Genomic DNA, 23564 nt, shown 5'->3' on the forward strand with positions numbered 1-23564 from the left:
GAGGCTGTAGGGTGACCGAGAATAGAACAGCTCTCCTCTTTAATGACTAAAGTCGTCAGCATCAACAAGGAAGGCGTTCTTGTAATCTGGATTCTCGGCGTCTTAAATCCGGATTCCTCATAAGCGTTTGTTACATCCAGCTAATTACACGTATAATTTCACCAAAAGAGGACTTATATAACAACACCCATCACTAACTCTTAACACGTTCTATAATTATACGGGAATTAAGTGGGAAAAAATATCTATAACATTATAATTAAAAAGGATTAATACGGGTTACTTGTTGGCAAGAAATGACAAAAACAACAACAACAACAACAACAACAACAACAACAACAACACGCTTCCTTGAAATATTACTAAAGAAATAATTGACTTTGTGTTTACCTTCTGTGCTTAGTTTAATTATGTCTCACCTGCCAGGAGGATATGTCTAAATCCATTAATTACATTATATTAGGCTTTCGTGAGAGAGAGAGGGAGTTTCTGGGACCTACTCTGATTGAGGCTGCTGGGACACTCCTACTCACCGTCAGGAGCTGTGGGACACTCTACTCGCCGTCAGGAGGCTGTAGGACACTCTACTCTCACCGTCAGGGAGGCTGTGGGACACTCTACTCATCGTCAGGAGGCTGTGGGACACTCTACTCACCAAATCCAGGAGGCTGTGGGACACTCTACTTACCGTCGAGGAGCTGTGGGTTACTCTGCTCACCGTCAGGAGGCTGTGGGACACTCTACTCTGCCGTCAGGGAGGCATGGCCAGGACACTCTACTCATAAATCAGGAGGCTGTGGGACCCCTCTACTCACCGTCAGGGAGGCTGGGTACTCTACTCGCCCGTCAGGGAGGCTGTGGGACACTCTACTCACCGTCAGGAGGCTGTGGGACACTCTGCTCACCGTCAAGGAGGCTGTGGGACACTCTACTCACCGTCAGGAGGCTGTATGACACTCTACTCACCGTCAGGAGGCTGTGGGACACTCTACTCACCGTCAGGAGGCTGTATGACACTCTACTCACCGTCAGGAGGCTGTGGGACACTCTACTCACCCTCAGGAGGCTGTGGGACACTCTACTCACCGTCAGGAGGCTGTATGACACTCTACTCACCGTCAGGAGGCTGTGGGACACTCTACTCACCGTCAGGAGGCTGTGGGACACTCTACTCACCGTCAGGAGGCTGTGGGACACTCTTCATCAGCTGGACACACAACTGGTAGCGGGCATCGATGACTGTCTCCAGGAGGGTAGTGGTGTGTCCCTCCATGTCCAGTGTCCGGTTGAGTGAGGACATGTCTTCAGGCTGTAGGAGGCGAAGCAGAGGTGGTAGTAGGATGTCAGCGATATAGTATAGGATGGGAAGGATATCAGAGAGGTCACGGGATGTATGTTTTAGAATAGTTTTTTTTGTATTATTATTTTGGTGTGTGTGTGTGTATGTGTCTACGTATTGAAGTATGTGTAATTGTATGTCTAAGCGTATATACATGTACGGGTATACAGTATGCATCTACACAATATAAGAGTATTTAGCAATTCACGCAACACTCTTAGACACAAACAAACAGACAGACAGACAGACAGACAGACAGACAGACGATGAAACAGATGGACTAATAGTAATCCAAACAAACAGACAGACAGACAGACAGACAGACAGACAGACGATGAAACAGATGGACTAATAGTAATCCAAACAGACAGACAGAGAGACAGAGAGACAGACAGACAGACAGACAGACTAATAGTAATCCAAACAGACAGACAGAGAGACAGACAGACTGATAGTAATCCAAACAGACAGAGAGACAGACAGATAGACAGACAGTCACTCACCTGTTTAAATATGTCACCAGTAGTACAGGGTAAGAAGTCGACATACTCTGGCTGCCATCGACCATCTAGACCACAGTATCTCGAGGCTTCGTCTGGAGTCACGTGAATAATTACCTTTAATAACTCACTAATTGATGAGTTGTTTGTCTTTATCAGTAACAGGTTAATTAACTCATTATTGATATTTGTAATTAATTAATATATATGTACACATTCATACACACACACACACATACACACACACACACACACACACACACACACACACACACACACACACACACACACTACTACTACTACTCACTGGAGGAATTGGTGAGGGGGGAGGAGGGGCAGGGTACAGAGGCGTATGCGGGGGAGTGGCTGGCCAACACGTCTTCCCTTCATACGTCTGATGACACCAACCTGGAGAGAGAGAGTAGATAAATTATACGCAGACTCAAGCGTTTCATTACACACAACCTATGTAATATCCTGGTCAAATATTTCACCAATGCTCCGTAATTATTGGTATTAAAGCCCCTGTGAATGGCTGGGATCAGAGATGGGGATACTGGTGAATGTGAGTGTATGATGGGTGAGGTGTGTGGGTAATGGGATGGAGTGGTGGAAGAGTGTGGAGGGGTGAAACATGTAGTAATAATGTGTGTGTGTGTGTGTGTGTGTGTGTGTGTGTGTGTGTGTGTGTGTGTGTGTGTGTGATAGAGGTAATTGATGATAGATAGGTGATTTGATTAATAGACATGCACAGAGACACTGATTTAGATAGATAGATAGATAGACGGAAATACAGGTGTGTACTTGGGGGCAAAAAGCCTTTATGAAATGTAAGTAAAAATAAAACAAAGAACTTGATATTTTTTCATAACTTTTATAATTGGTTTAAAAGTTTGTCTTATTGTGGAAGTCAGCTGTTTAGGTGTGTTGTTTACAGGTGAGAACAGGTGTTAATGATGGTTAATTAGGGATTGCTATTTTTTGATTGTTTATGTGTTTGTACAAGTAATGTTGATGTTTATATTTTGGGGGGTTTGTTCATTTATTATGAGTCGTGTTGTGGGTATTTATAAAAGTTGTAAATTTAGTTATTATTATTACTTTTAGTTTCATCATCATTATCAACATCATCATTATCATTCTAAGGAGCAGTACCATCACCACAATCACCATCAAAACAACACTCACCATCCCTACTCCCATCATCACCATCCAACCCCTCACCATCATCTCCTACACTACACTCCGCCTCCACCTTCACGGCCTCTTCAGGAGCTAACTGAAGAAGTCCCCTCAAACTTGTAGGTAGCGGTGGAGGAGGAGGTTTTGGAGGTGGAGTGAGGTGTTGGACAGGAGATGGAGGTGTTGGAGGCCTTTCCCCATACTTCTGGGTCTCAGTGGAGGAGGAGATGGTGGAGGCGACTCGTGGTGGAGGCGTGGTGTTCTCCTGAAGGTGGGAGGGCATCCTGGCCTCATTAGCCACTACCTGTAGGAAAGACAAACACGTGTTATTGTTTACCTGTGAGATGATCTTGATTAAGTTCAAGTAATTTATGTTAGTTATGGTTTGGTTAAGTTAGGTTCCCTTCCTCTCTCTCTGTACCCCCCTCCCCCGCTTTCTCTCCCTCCCTCCCTGTCTCCACCTCCCCCTCCTCTCTCTCTCTCTCTCTTCCCTATCTCTCCCTTTCTCCCCCATTGTCCCCATCTCCTCGGGTTCAAAATTATCACCTTTATTTCAGAGGTCTCGATCCTTTCACCAGGGAAATATGTAAACGAGGGAGACAACTCCTCGTTAAACTACACAAATGTTTAACGAAGCAGTCAACGACCCTTCATGACACCCCATCACACCTCCACTACACAACACTCAACACAATGTACACCGTAATACACTCCCCTACACCCCGTGACCTCACCCTCACCCCTTGAAAGCAAATATATTTTATCTGTGTATTTTTAAACCTCATTATTATGTAAATTTAAGTGTCAGATATTTACACTAATTTGTCAGCTTCTCGGTGGGGTGGTTAATGTGGACGGAGGGGCCGTTTATATAGTAATGACGATGTATATTCTTTATTCTTTAACGTTGTGGGGGGTTGTGGAGGCGGGTGTAAGGTTGGCAAGGCAGCGTGGGGTTTGGGTAGTCAAGTGTGTTTACTGTAGAGGCGGGAGCGTAATGGTATGGGGAGAATGGATACAAAAATATCTAGACTTTGTTTACTTTTAATTATGCTTTCTACAGGGCCTAAAACCCCATTCATTATCCTCCCTACAGGGCCTCTGTCAACACGTCCTCTCGCACATAATCTTGTTTACTAAGTTACTGTACGTAATTAGGAGATATGGTTTTTTCTTCTCATATAAAAGAGTTTTTGTTAAGGCTTTTAGTGTTTATATATTATGCTCCAGGTGGGGGCCTCGGTATTCACTCATTACGCTGCCTAAGGGGACCTCAAGCCTGAAGTTATTATCCACTCTAAGGGGCCTCGGCCGTCGATTATTACGCTTCTCACCGGGCCTTGATTTACTAAGTACAGTACAAATTACAGGGGGAAAATAAGGTAGGCAGAGTGTGTGTGTGTGTGTGTGTGTGTGTGTGTGTGTGTGTGTGTGTGTGTGTGTGTGTCCTTAATTAAGTGGACAGGTACACTAGTGGGAGTTAATGTATATAGTCACACGTATATATAATTCGTTTATATATGAACAATACAAACACCTATCAACACCACTACTACACCTATCAACACCACTACTACACCTTTCAACACCACTACTACACCTATCAACACCACTACACTCCCCTGTATACTAACACACCCCAGCGGACCATAACTCACCCCCCTACACCACCAAACACAATTAACACCTATAATCACCTGTAACTCCACGTATTTCACTCCTGGTTACACCTCCATACAATCATTCACCATCAATCTCTATAAAGACAGCCATCATCAATCATCACATGATCATTCACCATCTATCACCATTCACCACCAATCACCATACATTCATTCACCATCAGCCCCGTACAGTCAGTCACCATCAATCACCACCTCACAGTCACACCATCAATCACCACACACTCACTATCAATCACCACCATCAATCACCACACAGTCACCATCAATCACCACACACACTGCTCCTCGTCACTAATAGTTTATCGGTAGTTCTTCCATTAATCACTAATTTTTGAGATATTGTTCGATTCAGCAAGGGTTTTGTTGTACTGAGTCATGAGGTATAACTTTGGACTATAATAATAATAATAATAATAATAATAATAATAATAATAATAATAATAATAATAATAATAAAAATAATAATAATAATAATACCACAAACACATTAATAACAGATGACGGGTCGGTCCTGAGACAAGAATTTAATCATGCGAGCAGACACACACACACACACTCTCTACTGCCTGAGTGAGTTTTATTTCTCGTGAATATTAAGTTACCCTTCAGCAAACAGTAATTGAATATTATACAGGAGTTGTCTTGGGTCTATCTGTCTGCCTGTCTCACTTTCTACTAATTCTCTCTCTCTCACTGTTTCCCTATTCCTATTCTTCCTCCTCCTCCTCCTCCTCTTCCTCTTCCTCCTCTTCCTCTTCCTCTTGCCCCTCTCTCTCTCTTCCATCACTCCCCTCCCAACATAACCAATGGTGTTTACATAAACCAATTTCACCAGCACAGAATTATTTCACAGCTGTGGACGTTGATATCGACTACAGTAAAACATTTTCATAGATAAAACCCACAAAAGTTTAATGCAATGGTCTATTTTAATTTTGCAATAGAAGATCCGTAACATTGATGAAAGTTTGTTGAATATTGCAATGAAAAAACCCAACATTAGATTGAAAGATAAGTTGATGTTATTCCTTTTTTTTCATAATTTCACATTCAAAATATTTACAAATTCATTCATTCCCTCAATTTTACATTATTAATACTAAATAATAACTTTGTGGTTAGTTAGCTGGTCTCACGTGAAATATGAGTTGCTTTTATTAATTTTACGCATATTCGTTCTTATATCTAAACACCATTTATTCTCTATATACACAAAACGTACACTTTAAACCCTCGCTAAACCACACTATCCACAGCGACAATAAACCAATCTAAACCATTTGTTCTGATTTTCAGGATTATGTGTGGACGAGGAGCGCACTAGAGACCACGTCTGGAACTCGTCCGGCACCTGATTGGTCTAAAAAGTTGCGTGACACCAGGTGAGTAGTCGGAGCCTTTGTTTACCAATTCAGTTAAATTCCCAGCTGGTCGTTCGTTAGTGTGTGGAATGATTTTTAACGTTTTTACTCAAAATAAACAAAAGCAGTGATAACTTTGTATGTTATACGTTTAGTACAGAACACAAGGACATGACTTATTAAAGAAAATAGGCTCTGGTGTTGTAATGAGTGTTAGTACGGCCTAGATGACACATAGACCAGCGTTTGACGTGACAACCTCTTCTTCACCTCCTTCAGCACCTCCTTCACCACCGATACCAGATGTTCTGTAGGCCCTTGGGGAATGAGAGTGACTTAAGCTCGTTTTGTTGTGCCTGATTCAATGTTGTGGCGGCTTGTGTGTCAGTCAGCGGCCTACAGTTGGTGTGTAATGGACTGCTGGTTCCTCTATACGCGCATTCAATACAACCACCAAAAGCTTTCGGTGAGTACACTCTGTCTTATTTCGTCCTGTATTTCAAATCGTTGTTTTCGCTGTTTCTTCTCGTCGTCGGATAAATTACAAAGAAAACGGGTATCAGTAAATGGAGACAGAAAACGGGATACCATTTACCGCTAACTATTTTAAATGAGGAATGTCCGTAATTTTAATGGAAACGCAAGTAAACAAATCATGACGTAAGATCAACGAACCAAGCTTATTGTTAAAGATTAATTAAATAATAAGATACCAAATGGCATTGAAAAGATAGTAAAGAATATGAGATTTTAAGCTTACATAATAATATGACAGTTAGCGTGGAACTAAAATGAAAGAACAAAACAGCAACTTGCATTATCACAAAACATTTCTACCTTTCGTAATTTTTATTCGTTGAGGAGTGTAAAGGCGAACTTACCATACGCATAGACCTTACCTGTTGAAGTTAAGTGATGTATTATGACTTTCAATACTCATCTTAACCAGAATATCCCGAATGATTGTAGATATGGACAGTTTAACATATGATCTAATTTGCATACGCTCTTAAAACCATTAATTATTGAAAGTCAAGTATTATCGTTCAACAATATGCTAATACAAATACGTGTCTCTCCAAAATATTCATCCAAATAATGTTAAAATAATTCGCTGACTTAATGTACGTTTTTCTAGTCATTATTTCTCAGGATATAAACACGACTTAATGTAATGTTAATAATTGGTTCAATTACTAATAATTCGGATTATTTGAAGAATAGACAGCCAAGATTATTTCACGTGGTGTTAGGGTGTTGAATTATCAGGTCATTCACCACTACTACCACAATCATTACCACCACTACCACCACCATCACCACCACTACTACCACCATCATCACCACCACTACTACCACCATCACCACAACTACCACCACCATCACCACAACTACCACCACCATCACCACCACTACCACCATCACCACCACCACCATCACCACCACTACCACCACCATCACCACCACTACTACCACCACCACTATGCTATCAGTAAGCCTAACACCCAGGTAGGCTTATAGCGCCTCGTCCATAATTAACAAGAGCACTTAACAGCGGCAGGTGAATCAGAGAGCTTAACCGTGTTGGTGTCCAGTGCCCCGAGTACAGGTGGCCCCGAGTACAGGTGGCCCCGAGTACAGGTGCCCCCGAGTACAGGTGGCCCCGAGTACAGGTGGCCTCGAGTACAGATGCCCCGAGTACAGGTGACCCCGAGTACAGGTGCCCCCGAGTACAGGTGACCCCGAGTACAGATGCGTTGAGTACATTTTCATGAGGTAAATTTTCGCCTTAAGTAGAGACATGAGAAAGCAATTTACCTGACTACTAAGTGACGTAATGACGCAAACTTTGGCCGCTAGAGTGACACCGAAATGGCACTGAAATTTCACCCCGTATCTAAACACCGTGTCTTTAGTCTCATTTATTAGGAGTTACCGTGAAATCCTACGAAAATCCTACTAAAATCCTGTCAAAATCATGCGAAAATCTTAAGAAAATCCTACAAAATCCTACGAAAACCTTACTAAAATCCTATGAAAATCCTACGAAAACCCTACTAAAATCCTTTGAAAATCCTACTAAAATCCTACGAAAATCAGGACCCCCCAAAACGTTACATAATTCATATTTACGTTTGATTTTGAAGCTTGAGATTAAAAATTGTTCTCTTAAGTCAAACTAACCCTGTAATTAAACCTTCCCATGGATATATTTCATGAACATTGTGGTAAAATTTTTCACCAAAGTTTCTGAAAGTTACAGCACATAAACTTGATACCGTACGACAACCTTTCCCAGAACCCAGAAATGTAGACAACTCGAGTGACACTGCCAGACGTAAGAGTAGATTTTACTTTAGGGGGACCGTAACTTTACCAGGATTAAATGTTACTTTTATTACTTTATTATTACTAGTGTCCTTAGTGTTAACCTCCCTAATTTTATCTAGGGGGGGGGGGGTTAGGTTAGGTTAAGGTGGTTAATCTAAAGGTGAATTAACCTGAGATGTCTAATTCTCAGGTGTAATAAGCTGGGGTGTCTAATCTTCAGGTGATCCCCACAGTATATATATTCATCACACGCGCCACTTCCCGTTCCGGTTCAGGTGGCCAGCAGGTGTTGAGCTGAGTCTTAGCGTTCACCAGCCAAGAGTTGATCCACCGTCGATAAGTGGACGCGATAGTGGACTCATTCATTGCTAAGTGGAGAAAGATTCGTTTACAAGGAAGTAATCCAATCCTCCATTCCAATCAGAAGTCCAACCCGTGACCACTCATTTGCGAGGCGAATACTCTACCATTTCAGCTGCTGCCAATAGAAGTGTTTTTCAATGGTTTAATGTGAGCAAAGTCGCTACGTGTGTTACTCTACCACCTGCAGCCACCACCACAGGAAAAACAAAGCTAAAAATTCGAAGTATTTTTATAGTTCAGTGATTGAGCTTGTTGTTGTGGTTGTAGTTGTTGTTGATGTATTGGATGCTTCAAGTACCTGGGTTAATAATCACTGTATACTATAGTTTAATTTCTATCTGAGACAAATTTCGAATGTTTTCACTCATTAAAAAAAAATCCATTATTAAACCAGCGTAGTGTCGGCCAACTTGGGGAATTAATTAAACCATTAAATAAACCATCCTCGACCCATAAAACACACTGCACTCGAGGAAGGTGTCGACTCCCGCCGTGGTGCTCTTCTCTTCAAGCTTTGACCTTTGGGCCGTAATAACAGGAGCTGCCTTGGGGGGAGATTGTCACGTATATATATAGTGATAGGTTGTGTAGCTCTTGCCGTTGTGGAGTTACACGGTGACCCTGACCCCTGATACCGCCTCCCCTGACACCTCTCCCTGATATACCTAGCCCCCTTGACCATTGACCCCTCTCTCCTTACCCCTGACACCTCCCCTTTGGCCGCTGACCGCTTTCCCCTGACACCTAACACCTCTCCCCTGGCCGCTTTCCCCTTACCCCTGGCCCTTCTCCCCTGATCCCTCTCCCCGACCCCTCCCTCCTGACCCCTGACCCCTAACTTAACCTCACCTCACCATATCAAACCAAACACTAACCAAACTTCCTCAGGTAACATATGGGGTATTTCATCATCAGCTAAAATAAACCAATACTAATAAGACCACCAATAATGTAAGGTACACTGACACATGTATTGTCCCACCTCTTCTCCTGCCAACACACACCTTACTCAGTGCCAGCGGAGTCTTCTTACCTCGTTCTCAAGGCCACGTATGTTTGTGTGTCACTGTAACTAGAGTGTGTTTGAAATTCCGATGTTGTACTTTATCTAGGTAGCCATCTTGGTGTCGTGGATTAAATTAGCCAATGATATGCCTGGTTGCATTACCAGAAAGAATGAATCTATGAGAATCTATATTAGGAACGCAGTAAGCCAATCAGATACATCCTTGCCATCACCTGTAATGACAAACCTATAAGAATCAAACTTAGAAACACAGTGAACCAATCAGATACATCCTTACATCCCCAATTAGGAGAAAAAGGTAAACAAATACCCTTTCAAACATCTACCAGAGACATAGATACATTCACACATCCCCAACTACGATAAATTCCTAATCGTAAGACCTTTTGAGAGTTTAATTTATCGTTCAGGTCACAATAGCAATGTTTTCAATATGTACTGTTGTGTCAAATCATTTCTGTCAGTGTATACAATGTTTCTCGAGTCCTTCGGGTTCCCTCGGAGGCTCAGGGCTATTCACTATTGACTTTCTCGAGTGTAAATATGTCGGGAGGGAAGCGAGAGGATTACAGCAAGAATGTGAACTACAGAATATCTTGTGTTTTGTGTTGTATTTCCTGTTTTATTGGGGATTGTGTATTTGTCTTTGTTTATATTGTTTTTGTTGTTCTTCTTTTTCTTCTTCTTCACTTTCTTGTTCTTGTTTTTCTTGTTATTCTGGCTCGTTTTCTTGTTCTTGTTCTTCTGGCACCGAAAGACTGTGTTGTGTGGCCCTGAATGAATGTGTTGTGGTGTGGTGATGGAATTCCCAGTGTGGAGTCTAAGTGATCAAGAAAAGGGAAGTGGTTAATGTTTTGATCTTTGATGTTTTGATGTTTATTGGTGTGTGTGTGTGTGTGTGTGTGTGTGTGTGTGTGTGTGTGTGTGTGTGTGTGTGTGTGTGTGTGTGTGTGTCAGCCCTCCCCTTGCCATGAGTCGAGGTGGTATAGTACTGTACAGCCATTAAGTACAGTACACCCGCCACTGGACGTGTCTACTGCTGAGTGTACAAGGGTTAGTGGACAGGGTAGTGACGCGTTACTATGTTTGGTTGTGGAATAGAATCTGTGACTTTTTGCTCGAGAAACGAAAACCTTTAACAACCTACACACACACACACACACACACACACACACACACACACACACACACACACACACACAGAGTTCTTACTATTCCAATGAAACCCTCGCTGTTGGAGGCTCGCCGTGACCAAAACACCTATAATATACCACTAGTGCCAACACAACGCTTTTATACCAACAGTCAGGGGTGCCAACACAACGCTTTTATACCAACAGTCAGGGGTACCAACACAACGCTTTTATACCAACAGTCAGGGGTACCAACACAACGCTTTTATACCAACAGTCAGGGGTGCCAACACAACGCTTTTATACCAACAGTCAGGGGTGCCAACATAGCAGCTGGAGCCAGATAACTTTCATTTATCAATATTCAGGTCTGCCAACACTGTTTATTTACCAAGTACAAGGGGCGCCAACCCGACATTTATTTACTAATAAGCAGGGATGGTAACATTAATTACTAAGAACCAGAGGTACCAACACAACGTTTGTTTACCTTTACCAAGAGTCAAGGGTGCCAACACAATGTAAAATCGTAGCCACTGTTTTGTTTTGTTTTTAATTCGTCTCGCTGTTTTTATTAGTCTTGGGAAATGAACAAAACATTTATATATGACAACGACATCCATCCTGTTTAAAATCTCTCTCTCTCTCTCTCTCTCTCTCTCTCTCTCTCTCTCTCTCTCGCTCCAACACACACACACACGTACACGCCTTTCATCCCACCTTAACACATCTCCCACTAGCAGGTGATGTATGTGGTGGCAGCGGTGGGATCCTTGAGACTGACTAATCCTCTCAGGCCCGGGTGACTTACACGCGTGCAGCCAAGATGGTGGACACATTTTTTCACAACCTCACAACATTTTAATTCGCGTCTTACTATTTCCGGATATTTAATAAGATGTGATTCTGGAAGTGTGGATGGTAATGTTTTGTGTATTGTGTGGGTGTGGTTTGGTGTGTGGGTGAGTGTGTGGATATGTATATTTCTACTTGTTGTCGAAGCAGTTTACCATTCCATTTCACACTTGTACTACTCATTATCATAAAATTAATATAAATGATTAGGTAGATTAAATAATTACGTGGATATCAGATACAATGCTAAAGCAAATCCTATGTTGATGCCAAGAAGTCAGAAGTAATTACTATTTTCAACTTTAACTCCAAAGGAATAATTTCTTCCGGGTTATTGAAGTGGATCAAAGCTTTACGTCTGGCAGTCACGTGTGGCTACGCTTTGTTGCTCATATCGTTTACTTCCAGATATTTTGAAAGGTATTCGAGCTAAGAGAAATTAAAAAAGAAAAAAGAAATTATAATAATACCAATTTTAGATGTAAATATTAATGCATAATCTTGCTTCAGTGTAGGTTAGGTTAGGTTAGGTTAGGTTAGGTTAGGTTAGGTCAGGTCTTGATCACTGTCTTGCTGTTGTATATAATCTTTTCTCCCTTTATTGTGAATAGATCAAGGGGTACACTGTCCTCAGGCAAAGGGGGACATTGTAGTAAAAGTGAGAGTAAAATGCTAAAACAAGTAAACACACACACACACACACACACAAACAGTCTCAGTCTATGTTTGAAACCATTTTTTGCGCGAATTTTACTTGACTTTTATGCATTGGTTATGTTAGGTTAACTAATTAAAGGCTGTTTAATATCGTTACTCTGGAGGAAAAAGCAACGCGAGGGTCATACTGATCTTGAAGACTGGTGTTGCTGTGTGTGGTGTTCCTCCCTCGGGTGTATAAACATCTCCTGGCCTTAAGAAGCTAAATAGTGTGTTGAAGTTTTATAAAAATCTTCCAACTTTACATAGATTAGGTTAGGTTAGGTTAGGTTAGCTTAGCTTAATAGATGACGGTAAAGTTTTCTTAATTATAATAGAAGCAAAACTTTGGTGTGTTAGTGAGTCAAAGGTAAATCAATTAAATATTCACTTTGACATTTAATTCAATAAAAAAAATGTTATCACAACTAAATTTTCTCAGTATAATTTTTAATAATTTTTCATATACTTTTTCTTTACTCGACAAAAACTACTGAAACTTAACGTTGCAGAAATATAATTAACTCTAAAGTGCACGTCTTACACCTGGCTATATAAATTCCCTTAATTAAGTCACAACGATAGGATTACTCATAGTTGCGTTAGTACAGGGCTGGTCTTGCTGGGAGGTGTATAAGACGTATGTTGACAAAGTAAAAAGACTCACTCATATTGGTAAACATTATCAGTCAGTCAGTCAGTCAGGTAAACCGAGCATCGAACTAACATAACCAAGAAACGGGAGAATTATTGTAATGAAGTCAACAATAATAATAAAATAACAACAAAAATAATAACAATAGCAACAATATCAACACTAACAACAAAAATAACAATAACAATTACAACAATAACAAAAACAAAAATAACAATAACAACAATAACAACAATAACAACACTAACAACAACAATAACAAAAACAATACCAACAATAACAACACTAACAACAAGAATAACAACAATAATAACAATATCAACACTAACAACTAAAATAACAATAATGACAGTAATTAAAACGAGCAATAATAAAAAAATAACTAAATAAGGAATTTGTATTTTTGTTCTTGCAGAAGATGACGTCAGCAGTTTCATCAGGTGGGATTATATTTATTTATTTATCTTAGATCTTACACACGATTTACTGAGAGGGATGAGAGGGAGAAGTGAGAGGGATGAGGGTGAGAGGGAGAAGTGAGAGGGATGAGGGTGAGAGGGAGAAGTGAGAGGGATGAGACTGAGAAGTGAGAGGGATGAGAGGGAGAAGTGAGGGATGAGGTGAGAGAGGAGGTGAGAGGATGAGACTGAGAGGGTGAGAGGGAGAAGTGAGAGGGATGAGGGTGAGAGGGAGAAGTGAGAGGGATGAGACTGAGAAGTGAGAGGGATGAGAGGGAGAAGTGAGAGTAAGATATGCGAGGGAGACGAGGAAGAAGGGAGAGGGGGAAGTGAAAAAGAGAAAAATTAAAGCGAAAAGAGAGAGATAAGTGTGTGTAAGAGAGAGAATAGCGAGAGAAAAACTGGCAACAAAGAGTGGAAGGCTGAGGTAAGAGGGAAGGAGAGGGCAGGGAGAGGGAAGGGAGGGCAGGAAGAGGGAAGGAGAAGGCGGTGAGAGGGCCAGGAGAGGGAAGGGAGGGCAGGGAGAGGAAAGGGAGGACAGGAAGAGGGTCGAGAGAGGGAAGGAGAGGGCAGGGAGAGGGAAGGGAGGGCAGGAAGAGGGAAGGAGAGGGCGGTGAGAGGGCCGGGAGAGGTGAATGAAATTAACCTGTTATCAATGGTCAAGAGGCAAAGGTCATCCCCAAATTTAACAACCAGGTAATGACACTGACCAGGCTCTCTTTCTCTCTCTCTCTCTCTCTCTCTCTCTCGTGTCTCATCATGTAACTGTATTGTAAGTGATGATTTATAAGTAAGTAAGTTAATGTGTAAGTTATAAGTATTTCATCTGATCTTAAAAATAATTCAATGTTACTAACTTCATTTGCTTAATATCACTTAATCTTGAACTCAATAATCTCAAGAGTTTCAGCTCAAATTTCCCAATTTTAAGTTCACTGACTGACCACAAATCCAACCACAATGTTATTCGTCCCTAATCTCTCTAAAACTCCCATAAAAAAAAATATATTATTATCCTAATCTCCCCGAACGTTGACTCTACCAGACCAAACGTAATAGGGTAAGGGAGGTGAGGGTAATAACCTAGGGGGAGAGTTCTGTCTGTATGTCTGGTTGTGTATCAGTCTCACTTCTTTCCATCACCCTCAAAGAGTCCATCTACCCTTCCGTATTACCTCGAGGGGTGACCTACTTCCTGCTGTGATTGGAAGTTGTGTCCTGGTAGAGAGAGAGAGAGAGAGAGAGAGAGAGAGTTAGGTGAAGGAAAGCTTATGAATTTGAGGAATTCTTTCGTCTACCCATCTGTGTCAAATTAACCTGTGAACGTTACCTGGTCTGGGTTGGTGTTGAGTGTAGTGTATGGAGGGTGGAAGGAAGATGTTAGGTTGTTTATCTTTTGTTTTGATGTTTTATGGGTGTGTGTGTGTGTGTGTGTGTGTGTGTGTGTGTGTGTGTGTGTGTGTGTGTGTGTGTGTGTGTGTATGCATGTGCTTTTGTATATCGCGGACGTATACGATTGATTATGGTATGCCCACACGTACATTCACACAGACATACACACATACATATATATCAACACCACCTCCTATATAACACACACACACCCACACACACACACACCCACACCCACACATACACACACACCCACACACCCACACCCACGTTCTCCTCCCTCTCTTACACCTTCATGTGTGTATGTAGCTCTCCCTCACTCTGGGCGGTAAATGGTACACAAAGTAGACCTGTGTTTCCATTAGCCAAATTGGGCAATTAATTATGTGCGTCTTCTTACCATTGTATATATAGAGTGGCAAGAAGTGGGAGGGAGAAGGGAAGGGGGGTAGGAGGGGGAAGGGGAGAACTGGTAGGAGTGTATGAACTAGGAGGAGGGTGTGGAACGAACCAAGAAACAAACAAACACCAAAAGAGACAGACAAAGTATATAAAACAGACAGACACAAACAGGAATAAAGAAATAGAGAGAGAAAGAAACATGTCCTCCATTGCTCTACCATATTCCCCGGGAGTGTTGGTCCGAGCGAGACAAGACCTAGCACTCTAGATCCGTGTTGTCATCAGATACTTCACTCCCCTGCCTCTGTCACACCTCACACAGAATGGTCTTAGTCTCTCTGGGGCGGAGGGGGGACTGAAGGGGGACTGAAGGGGGACTGAAAAGGGGCCTAGAGGGACAGAAGGGGACTGAAGAATGTGAAATTAATTGTCTATTTTTAAACTCCCGGAAGAACATTTTAGAGTATGTGTGTGGAAGGAGGAGGGGAGAAGGGAGGAGCGTTCCATTTTACATTCCGAGTCTGTGTGGGGAGGAAGGGGAGGGTTTGGAATGATTACCGCCAGTCTTAACGTGGCTTAGTAAACTTATTTTTTTGGGGTGGGAAGGTAGGGAGGGGGTGTGGGTCCTTCTATCTATAAAAGGGTTTAAAAGTTATCGTATTTATTTGGTAATGTTGTCGTATCTAAAGGGGTAAGTTATTGTAAGCTGTCGTATATATTGGGTTATTATTATTATTAACAATAGTAGTAGTAGTAGTAGTAGTAGTAGTAGTAGTAGTAGTAGTAGTAGTAGTAGTATTGTTGTTATAGTTGTTGTTAATGTTGCTGTTGCTGTTGTTGTTTCTCTAACCTACATATAACAGTTGACACATAAGTTGACCTCTGACCTTTAATACTCCATCGTGTCTATTTACATCACACATATAATGACAACTGAAGTGTTCCTCGTCTCGACTCATCAGTGTTTGTGTTGTGTAATTTGACCTTTGAAATGGTTTGAATATTTTCCTGACTAATTACGGGTTTTATAGGTGACATTACATTAACCTGTGACCTAATTTGGTATTTTTCTTACTAATTCCTGTGTTAAAGTGGTGTTTAAGTTAACTCCTGATCCTTGTATGTCTGTATGGGCCTCCTCCTCCTCGTTTCTTCCTCCTCCTCCTTTCTTCCTCCTCCTCCTTTCTTCCTCCTCCTCCTCCTCCTCCTCCCTACTCCTCCTCCTCCTCCTTTCTCCCCCCTCCTCCTCCTTTCTCCCTACTCCTCCTCCTCCTTTCTCCTCCGCCTTCTCCTGGTCACACTTTCTCTTCCTCCTTCTCCTCACATTCTCTCCTCCTGCTCTGTTCCATCCTCACCCCTCCCCTTTCTCCTCACCCCTCCTCCTCATCCCCCCTCCTCCTCCCACGCCACACAGGACTCAGGCTGTGTGTTGATGTTGGTCGTAATATTACATGGGGGGGCTGGCGGCAGGTGGCCAAGGGCTTCACCTGTGTCGATCTGAAGGTGTGATGGTAGTGCGTCACACGGCTCTATGAATACCTCTCCTGACTGATTCCCCTTCTTCCCCCACCCACCTAACATCAGGTTGACTGAGAGTGAGTTATTGACTGACTAATCGACTGACTGATAAAGACTGACTCCTCCCCCTTCCTAATAACAGGTTGACTGGGTGAGATATTTACTGTCTGATCGACTGACAGATGAAGCCATTTTGGCCTGTCTGATGGAAGTCTTTCACCTGTGAGGAATTGTTTTTCATTGTTCTTTTTTAGTAATGCTACAACTTCCCTCCTTTCCCTCCTTTCATTATCTTCCTCCTTTCCCTCCTCCCTTTATCATTCTTTCCACCTCTCCCACCTCTTCTCTTCATCATTCTTCCCCCGTCTCCTCCTCCTCCTCCATTCCTGACAAGTCATAAAGCCTTCTCTCCCACTCCCTCCCCATCCCTCCTTTCCTCTATCCCTCCTCATCCTCCTTCCCTATCCCTCCCTCCCATCCCCATCCCTCCCTCCCTCATCCTCCTCCCCATCCCCTCCCTTTCCCCTTCCCCATCCTCCCTCCCCATCCCTCCCTCCCTCCTCCTTCCCTCCCATCCATCACTCCCTCACCCATTCACTAAAACTTTCACCAGACTCAATTTTACAGAGTTATAGAGGCATTACTTTCCACAATTACAGCATTGAATTGGGATGAAAGAAACGACAAGATTTTTGGACTGAATTTAAAAGCTGTTTTTAGAGTTTACAAGAAAGTTGAATGAATAGTAGGAAATTTTTTCGAAAATCTTGAGTATTTATTGGGTTGTGGATTATTGAGTGTGTGAGTGTGGGAGGGGGTTGTGTGTGTGGAGGGGGCTGTGTGTGGGTGTGTTTGTGGGAGGGGTTGTGTGTGGGTGTGTGTGTGGAGGGGTTGCGTTGCGTGTATGTGTGGCGGGGCTGTGTGTTGGTGTGTGTGTGTGGGAGGGCTGTGTGTGGAGGGGGCTGTGTGTGGGCAGGTTTGTGGAGGGGGTTGTGTTGCGTGTGTGTGTGGAGGGGCTGTGGGTGGGTGTGTGGAGGGGGTTGTGTGTTGGTGTGTGTGGGAGGGGGTTGTGTGGGTGGGTGTGTGGCGGGGGTTGTGTGTTGGTGTGTGTGTGTGGAGGGGCTGTGTGGGAGGGGTTGTGTGTGGGTGTGTTTGTGGGAGGGGTTGTGTGTTGTGTGTATGTGTGGCGGGGGCTGTGTGTTGGTGTGTGTGTGTGGGAGGGGGTTGTGTGTGTGGGTGGGTGTGTGGCGGGGGTTGTGTGTGTTGGTGTGTGTGGAGGGGTTGTGTGCGGGGTGTGGGAGGGGCTGTGTGTTGGTGTGTGTGTGTGTGGAGGGGTTGTATGTGGGTGTGTATGTGTGGGAGGGGGTTGTGTGTTGCGGGTGTGTGTGGCGGGGGTTGTGTGTGTGTTGGTGGGTGTGTGTGGCGGGGGGTTGTGGTGTTGGAGGGGGGTTATGTGGGTATGTGGATGAGTGTGTACAGTCGCAAACCTTCAATCACCAACCCTCAATCACCAACCCACACTCATCAATCACCACAATGCAAAAAAGACGCCCCCTCACCACTTGCAATAAAGACTTACTTGGCTGACAAATCCAGGACAAAGAAACAAAACAACAACAAAATAACCAATTTTATTCGACTCGTCTCGTGTAACATTCCACTCAGTGCCGATAACAGTCGTCCCCTTTAGTGTTTTATGTTTTTTGTTCCCGTCTCTTTTGAACTATTCAGAGATATAGAGATTATTGAATATTTTATTAATTGATTCGTACGTTATGTTCAATGTCCAATTTTGAGAAACTTTGGGAAGGAAAATTTTAGAAACAGTTAAAAATATTTATGATGGTTAATTAAAGGTTAAGGGAAGAAAATGGTGAGTGGTTGGTGGTTATTGTGAAGGGTTCTCATCTCTGTCTGTCTGTCTCTTTCGTTATTTCCCTTTCTCTTTTTTCTCTCGTTGTTCACTTTTTCTGTTCTCTCTTCGGTGTCTCTTTCTCTGTTCTCTTTTCTTTCATTACTCTCTCTCTCTCTCTCTCTCTCTCTCTCTCTCTCTCTCTCTCTCTCACCTATTAATAATAAAATACACAAATAAAAAAAAACTACGTAACAGAAAGAAAACATAAATAAAACAAGGGATTATATTTCATTACGGATTATTGAAGAGATTAATTGATGGTAAACACATTTCAAAATACAGCTGTAATTTGTATTTATAGTTTCGTGTAATGTTTAATGAATGTTGAGTAAATGTTGACGTTGGGATAAATTTTAAATGTTTATTTATGTTTCTGTATTAGAGATAAATAATAAATAACAAAAATTAATATCGATGATTAATTATTTATGTGAAAAAAAACATGACTTTGTTTGCATATTATGAATGTTTTTGTTGTTGTTTGTTGTCGTTTTGTTTTTTCCAGTCGGGATTTTTTTTTGGGGGATTAGTCGTCGTTCATGAATTTATTGAGGAAATCCGTCTCATATGTATGTGTTTAATCCAAGTTAATCCGCTATACTGATGGTGGGGTTTTCTGTGTAAGAGAGAGAGAGAGAGAGAGAGAGAGAGAGAGAGAGAGAGAGAGAGAGAGAGAAAGAAAAAGAATAAGAGAGAAACATAGACAGATAAAGAAAGAGAGACAGACAGAGAGAGAGAGAGAGAGAGACAAAGAATGAGAGAGAAACAGACAGACACAGACAGACAGACAGAGTGACAGAGACAGCAGGAACCATTGAATAAATTTACGATTTTTTCAACACCAACCAGGAGAGAGAACAAGATACTGAGTTATTTTCCGAAGAAATATTTTGTTAAAGTCTGAAAAAATACATCCCGTGTTTCTCTATATATCCACCTAGCTCTCTGGTAGTTCATCTATTTACTGTTCTATCCATCTATCTCTCTGGTAGTTCATCTATTTACTGTTCTATCCACCTAGCTCTCTGGTAGTTCATCTATTTCCTGTTCTATCCATCTATCTCTCTGGTAGTTCATCTATTTACTGTTCTATCCATCTATCTCTCTGGTAGTTCATCTAGTTACTGTTCTATCCACCTAGCCCTCTGGTAGTTCATCTAGTTACTGTTCTATCCATCTATCTATAAATCTACCTATTACTTCATCTATCCGTTAGTCTATTCATGCTATTTTTATTAATCTACTTACATATTCAAATTATGGAAATAGATAATATTTGTTACTTAAGTTACAAATAAAAAAAGAACGAGAAAGGAGAAGGAAATATTAAATAGAGATATAACGATACGGGAGTGAAAGTTGGGTGGTGATGTTTTGAGAAAGTCTACGGTGTTCTCCCGCCGCGTTTCACTTACCTCTCCGATGACGCGCACCACACACACACACACACACACTAGCACTTCCCCACACAAGCACATTTATATATGTATATATGTATGTGTGTTTATCTACCTTAACACTAAACATCATTACATACAGACAAACATCGACTTACCGACATGGCCCAGAAGGTTATGTAAATAATCTTCAACATCGTCCGTCCTGATGTTTACAATAATATCCTAAAATACAAAGAGAAATTAATAAAAAATTTTGATTCGTCGTATTGTTATTTTGGTCACAAGTTATTAGTTATTAAATTGTTGTGTTATTTTATTTATTTTTTTCTATTTTTACGTGATATCAGTAAGTCAAGGTTTATTTCTGTTGGCTGTTGATAGAATTACTTAGTTGTCATATTCGTTTTTTTTTCTCATGTTGCCATAGTTATTTGCCATAACGATTAAGTGCTATATTTTCTTGCGTGCCATAACTAGATGTTCACTTGAATTGACTAGATTAATTATTGTCCTTATAGAAATTATTGTAATTTTGTTGTTGTTGTTGGTGCTATAGTTGCCATAATTAATAAGAAACTCGGGAGTATATGTCTTTGTTTGCCATAGAGTACCGTACACATAGGTGGTTGACATAGTTACCCGTACACTTAAATTTGGTTGCCATGTTCACCTACACACTTGGAGTAATTTGGAAAATAATTATTCTTGGCGTGCCATATATTGTCATACACTTAGCAGGTTCAGCAGGTTGCTAACTCCTTGATTACCAAAGTGAACTTGCCATTTAAGCATATTTGGCATCGCAGTGTTCCTCATTTGCCATATTCAACTAATCACCAGAAGGTCTTTAGTCTGTTCGAGTTGCCATAGTTAACTGTTTTTTGCCATATCGAAATCACACTCGACTAAACAAAAAATCTATTTGAATCCGAATCTCAACATCGTTTCACACTCATCAATCCGGATTCCTTGAAAAAATAATTAAAGAACTATTTAAATCCGTCACTTTATATAATTAACTAATAGATAACAAAACGCAAATAAACATCTGAAACACTCATCCAAAGTTTCTTCTTAGAGAGTAACAAGTATCGTTTAACTTTACCACAAATAACGACGGTGATTGACAAAGATATGGACGTCTTTTCGCGGTGATTTTTTTTTAGAAACAGGTTGACGAGCACTGAACACCCTCTGGCTTGGTTGTTAGAGGGTGTGGTGGTTGGTGGGGAGAGAGGGGAGTGAGAGGGGCGCGTTGTGTGAGAGCGAGTGAGAGAGGGGCGGCGGGTGGCTCCTGGTGTGTGACGCCCGTGAACGCCAGCGACCAACTGGGGTTACAGCAAGGGTAGTGCCAGCAAGCGTTCAGCCTTCCCACCACCACTACAACCACCCACCCTGTCATCCAACCTTCCATACTCTCTGCCAACCACCCAGCCATCCTCCCTATCATCCAGACACTCTGCCATCCAAGAGAACACAAAATTATCTTATTCAAAATTCTTAACTTTACAAATCCGTGAAAACTGAACAAAAACTTACGCTCTTCCCTCCCAAAAAATCTTAACTTGAGGTATTTTTTGAGAATTGAAAATATGCGAGAAGAAAAATACCCGAAATTTAACTTAAATTCACCTACTCTTAACTGGTCTAAAAAAATAACTTAACTTAGCAAGACGAGAGACAATTCAGAAAATTCCCTTAACTGCATCTAATTTCAAGAGACGTTAATGGTAACAGCATTCACTCATAGTCTAGAAGTTAATGGTAGTAGTTAATGGTTAAGAGTAATTAATTCACACCTTTAATCGCCAGGTAAAAGACTTAATGGTTGAAGAGCTATTATAACGCCTTTATACCTCAAGTTAAAGGGTTAATTGTACCTGGTTAATGGTCAAGCACACATTCCTCTTCGCCTTTATTCAACTCATTAGGTTAAAAGTTATCATTAGGGCGCGTATCTTAAAGGCGCATAATATTACCTCCATACCAAAGGTCCTTATCTCTGGTAATTTACATGCGAGGAATATCATTAAGAGAGAGAGAGAGAGAGAGAGAGAGAGAGAGACCCACCCCACTTAAAAAATTTTGCTCCTACTAATCTACACACACACACACACACACGCACACACACGCACGCACGCACACACACACACACACACACACACACACACACACCTACCTAGTTGTGGCTTAGAAGTAATTACTGTAATGTTAACAAAGTGTGGCTCGTGAAAACAAAATCATCGTAAATCTGGTTATAAAATGACGTACTATGGAGGGCATTTTCGCTCCCACACTTTACGCTGCCTGACGTGTAAATAATTCACCATTCACCTGTAAATATTTATAAATTACCTCTGAATTTTCCAACCAGAGCAATTTTGTAATCATAAAATTATATAATATACAAGATAACCATAATTTTATTTCTGATTAGTTAATATTCGTTAGATATACGTTCGTACGATATTTCCCTCAGCCATGGAAGAAAATCAGCCAATCATATTGCCTTCTCGCCGCTGATGAATTACCCGTTGCTCAAGTAAACAGCAGCAGTGGGGACCAGCCAATCACAGGGGGGGTCAGGTGTCGGGTTCAGAGTATCGTACGGTGAGGGAAAGTTATCGTAACGAGTGGAGAATAACTTAGACTAGAGTTTGTGAGCTAGCCTCTCTTTTCTCTCTCTCTCTCTCTCTCTCTCTTTCTCAATATTTTGTTTATTTTCCTTACTTTTTCTCCTTTTGCCTCTCTCTCTCTCTCTCTCTCTCTCTCTCTCTCTCTCTCTCTCTCTCTCTCTCTCTCTCTCTCTCTCTCTCTCTCTCAATAATCACTGTAGTAATACTTGTTAGGGACAGCGTGACGAGGGTCGTTTAGTCCGCCATTTACGTCCAATTTGAACCACCACCTACATGGTTCACCCATTATCTATATGCATCATTATACATCATCATAAACATTGTCATTATATCATTAAAGAATCAGCGCCTTTAAGTCCTTACCTACGCCACAACACCCAATGGAAGGAGGGGGAGGGGAGGAGGGATGGAGGGGTAGTTTGGTCACTCACTCCATTACTCATTGAGAGTGAGTGATAGATGCAGTAGTAGTAGTAGTAGTAGTAGTAGTAGTAGTAGTAGTAGAACAACAAGATCACCTGTCCAATTACTGAACACAGGTAAAGGAACACTAGACCCAAGCCTTAGTTACCTCACAAGTTAACTCAAGTTGGTCCCTTGGGGTGTCTTAACCCCCGCGCTCCTGAGAGAGAGAGAGAGAGAGAGAGAGAGAGAGGTTCTATTGACGTATGGAAAAATACTACTGCAGGTTTCAGAAAGTGAAAGAGAGAACGAGA

General features: G+C 41.6%; 1 protein-coding gene across 1 annotated transcript in view; it reads right to left on the reverse strand.

Moving 5' to 3' along the window:
* The window catches only part of LOC121857213 (calcitonin gene-related peptide type 1 receptor-like), a 39043-nt gene extending 17516 nt beyond the window's left edge, over positions 1–21527 (reverse strand). The window contains exons 1-6 of the mRNA XM_042353164.1: positions 21318–21527; positions 20368–20434; positions 3028–3325; positions 2147–2247; positions 1843–1934; positions 1177–1309 (exon numbers count right to left, since the gene is read on the reverse strand). Of these exons, the coding sequence (XP_042209098.1) occupies positions 1177–1300 (124 nt within the window). The 5' untranslated portion in view covers positions 1301–1309; positions 1843–1934; positions 2147–2247; ... (1 more) ...; positions 20368–20434; positions 21318–21527. The remainder of the gene's footprint in view (positions 1–1176; positions 1310–1842; positions 1935–2146; positions 2248–3027; positions 3326–20367; positions 20435–21317) is intronic.
* Between the last annotated feature and the right edge of the window lie 2037 nt (positions 21528–23564).

Source organism: Homarus americanus, unplaced genomic scaffold, assembly GCF_018991925.1.
Source record: "Homarus americanus isolate GMGI-L3 unplaced genomic scaffold, GMGI_Hamer_2.0 scaffold20465, whole genome shotgun sequence".
NCBI classification, from domain to species: Eukaryota; Metazoa; Arthropoda; class Malacostraca; order Decapoda; family Nephropidae; genus Homarus; species Homarus americanus.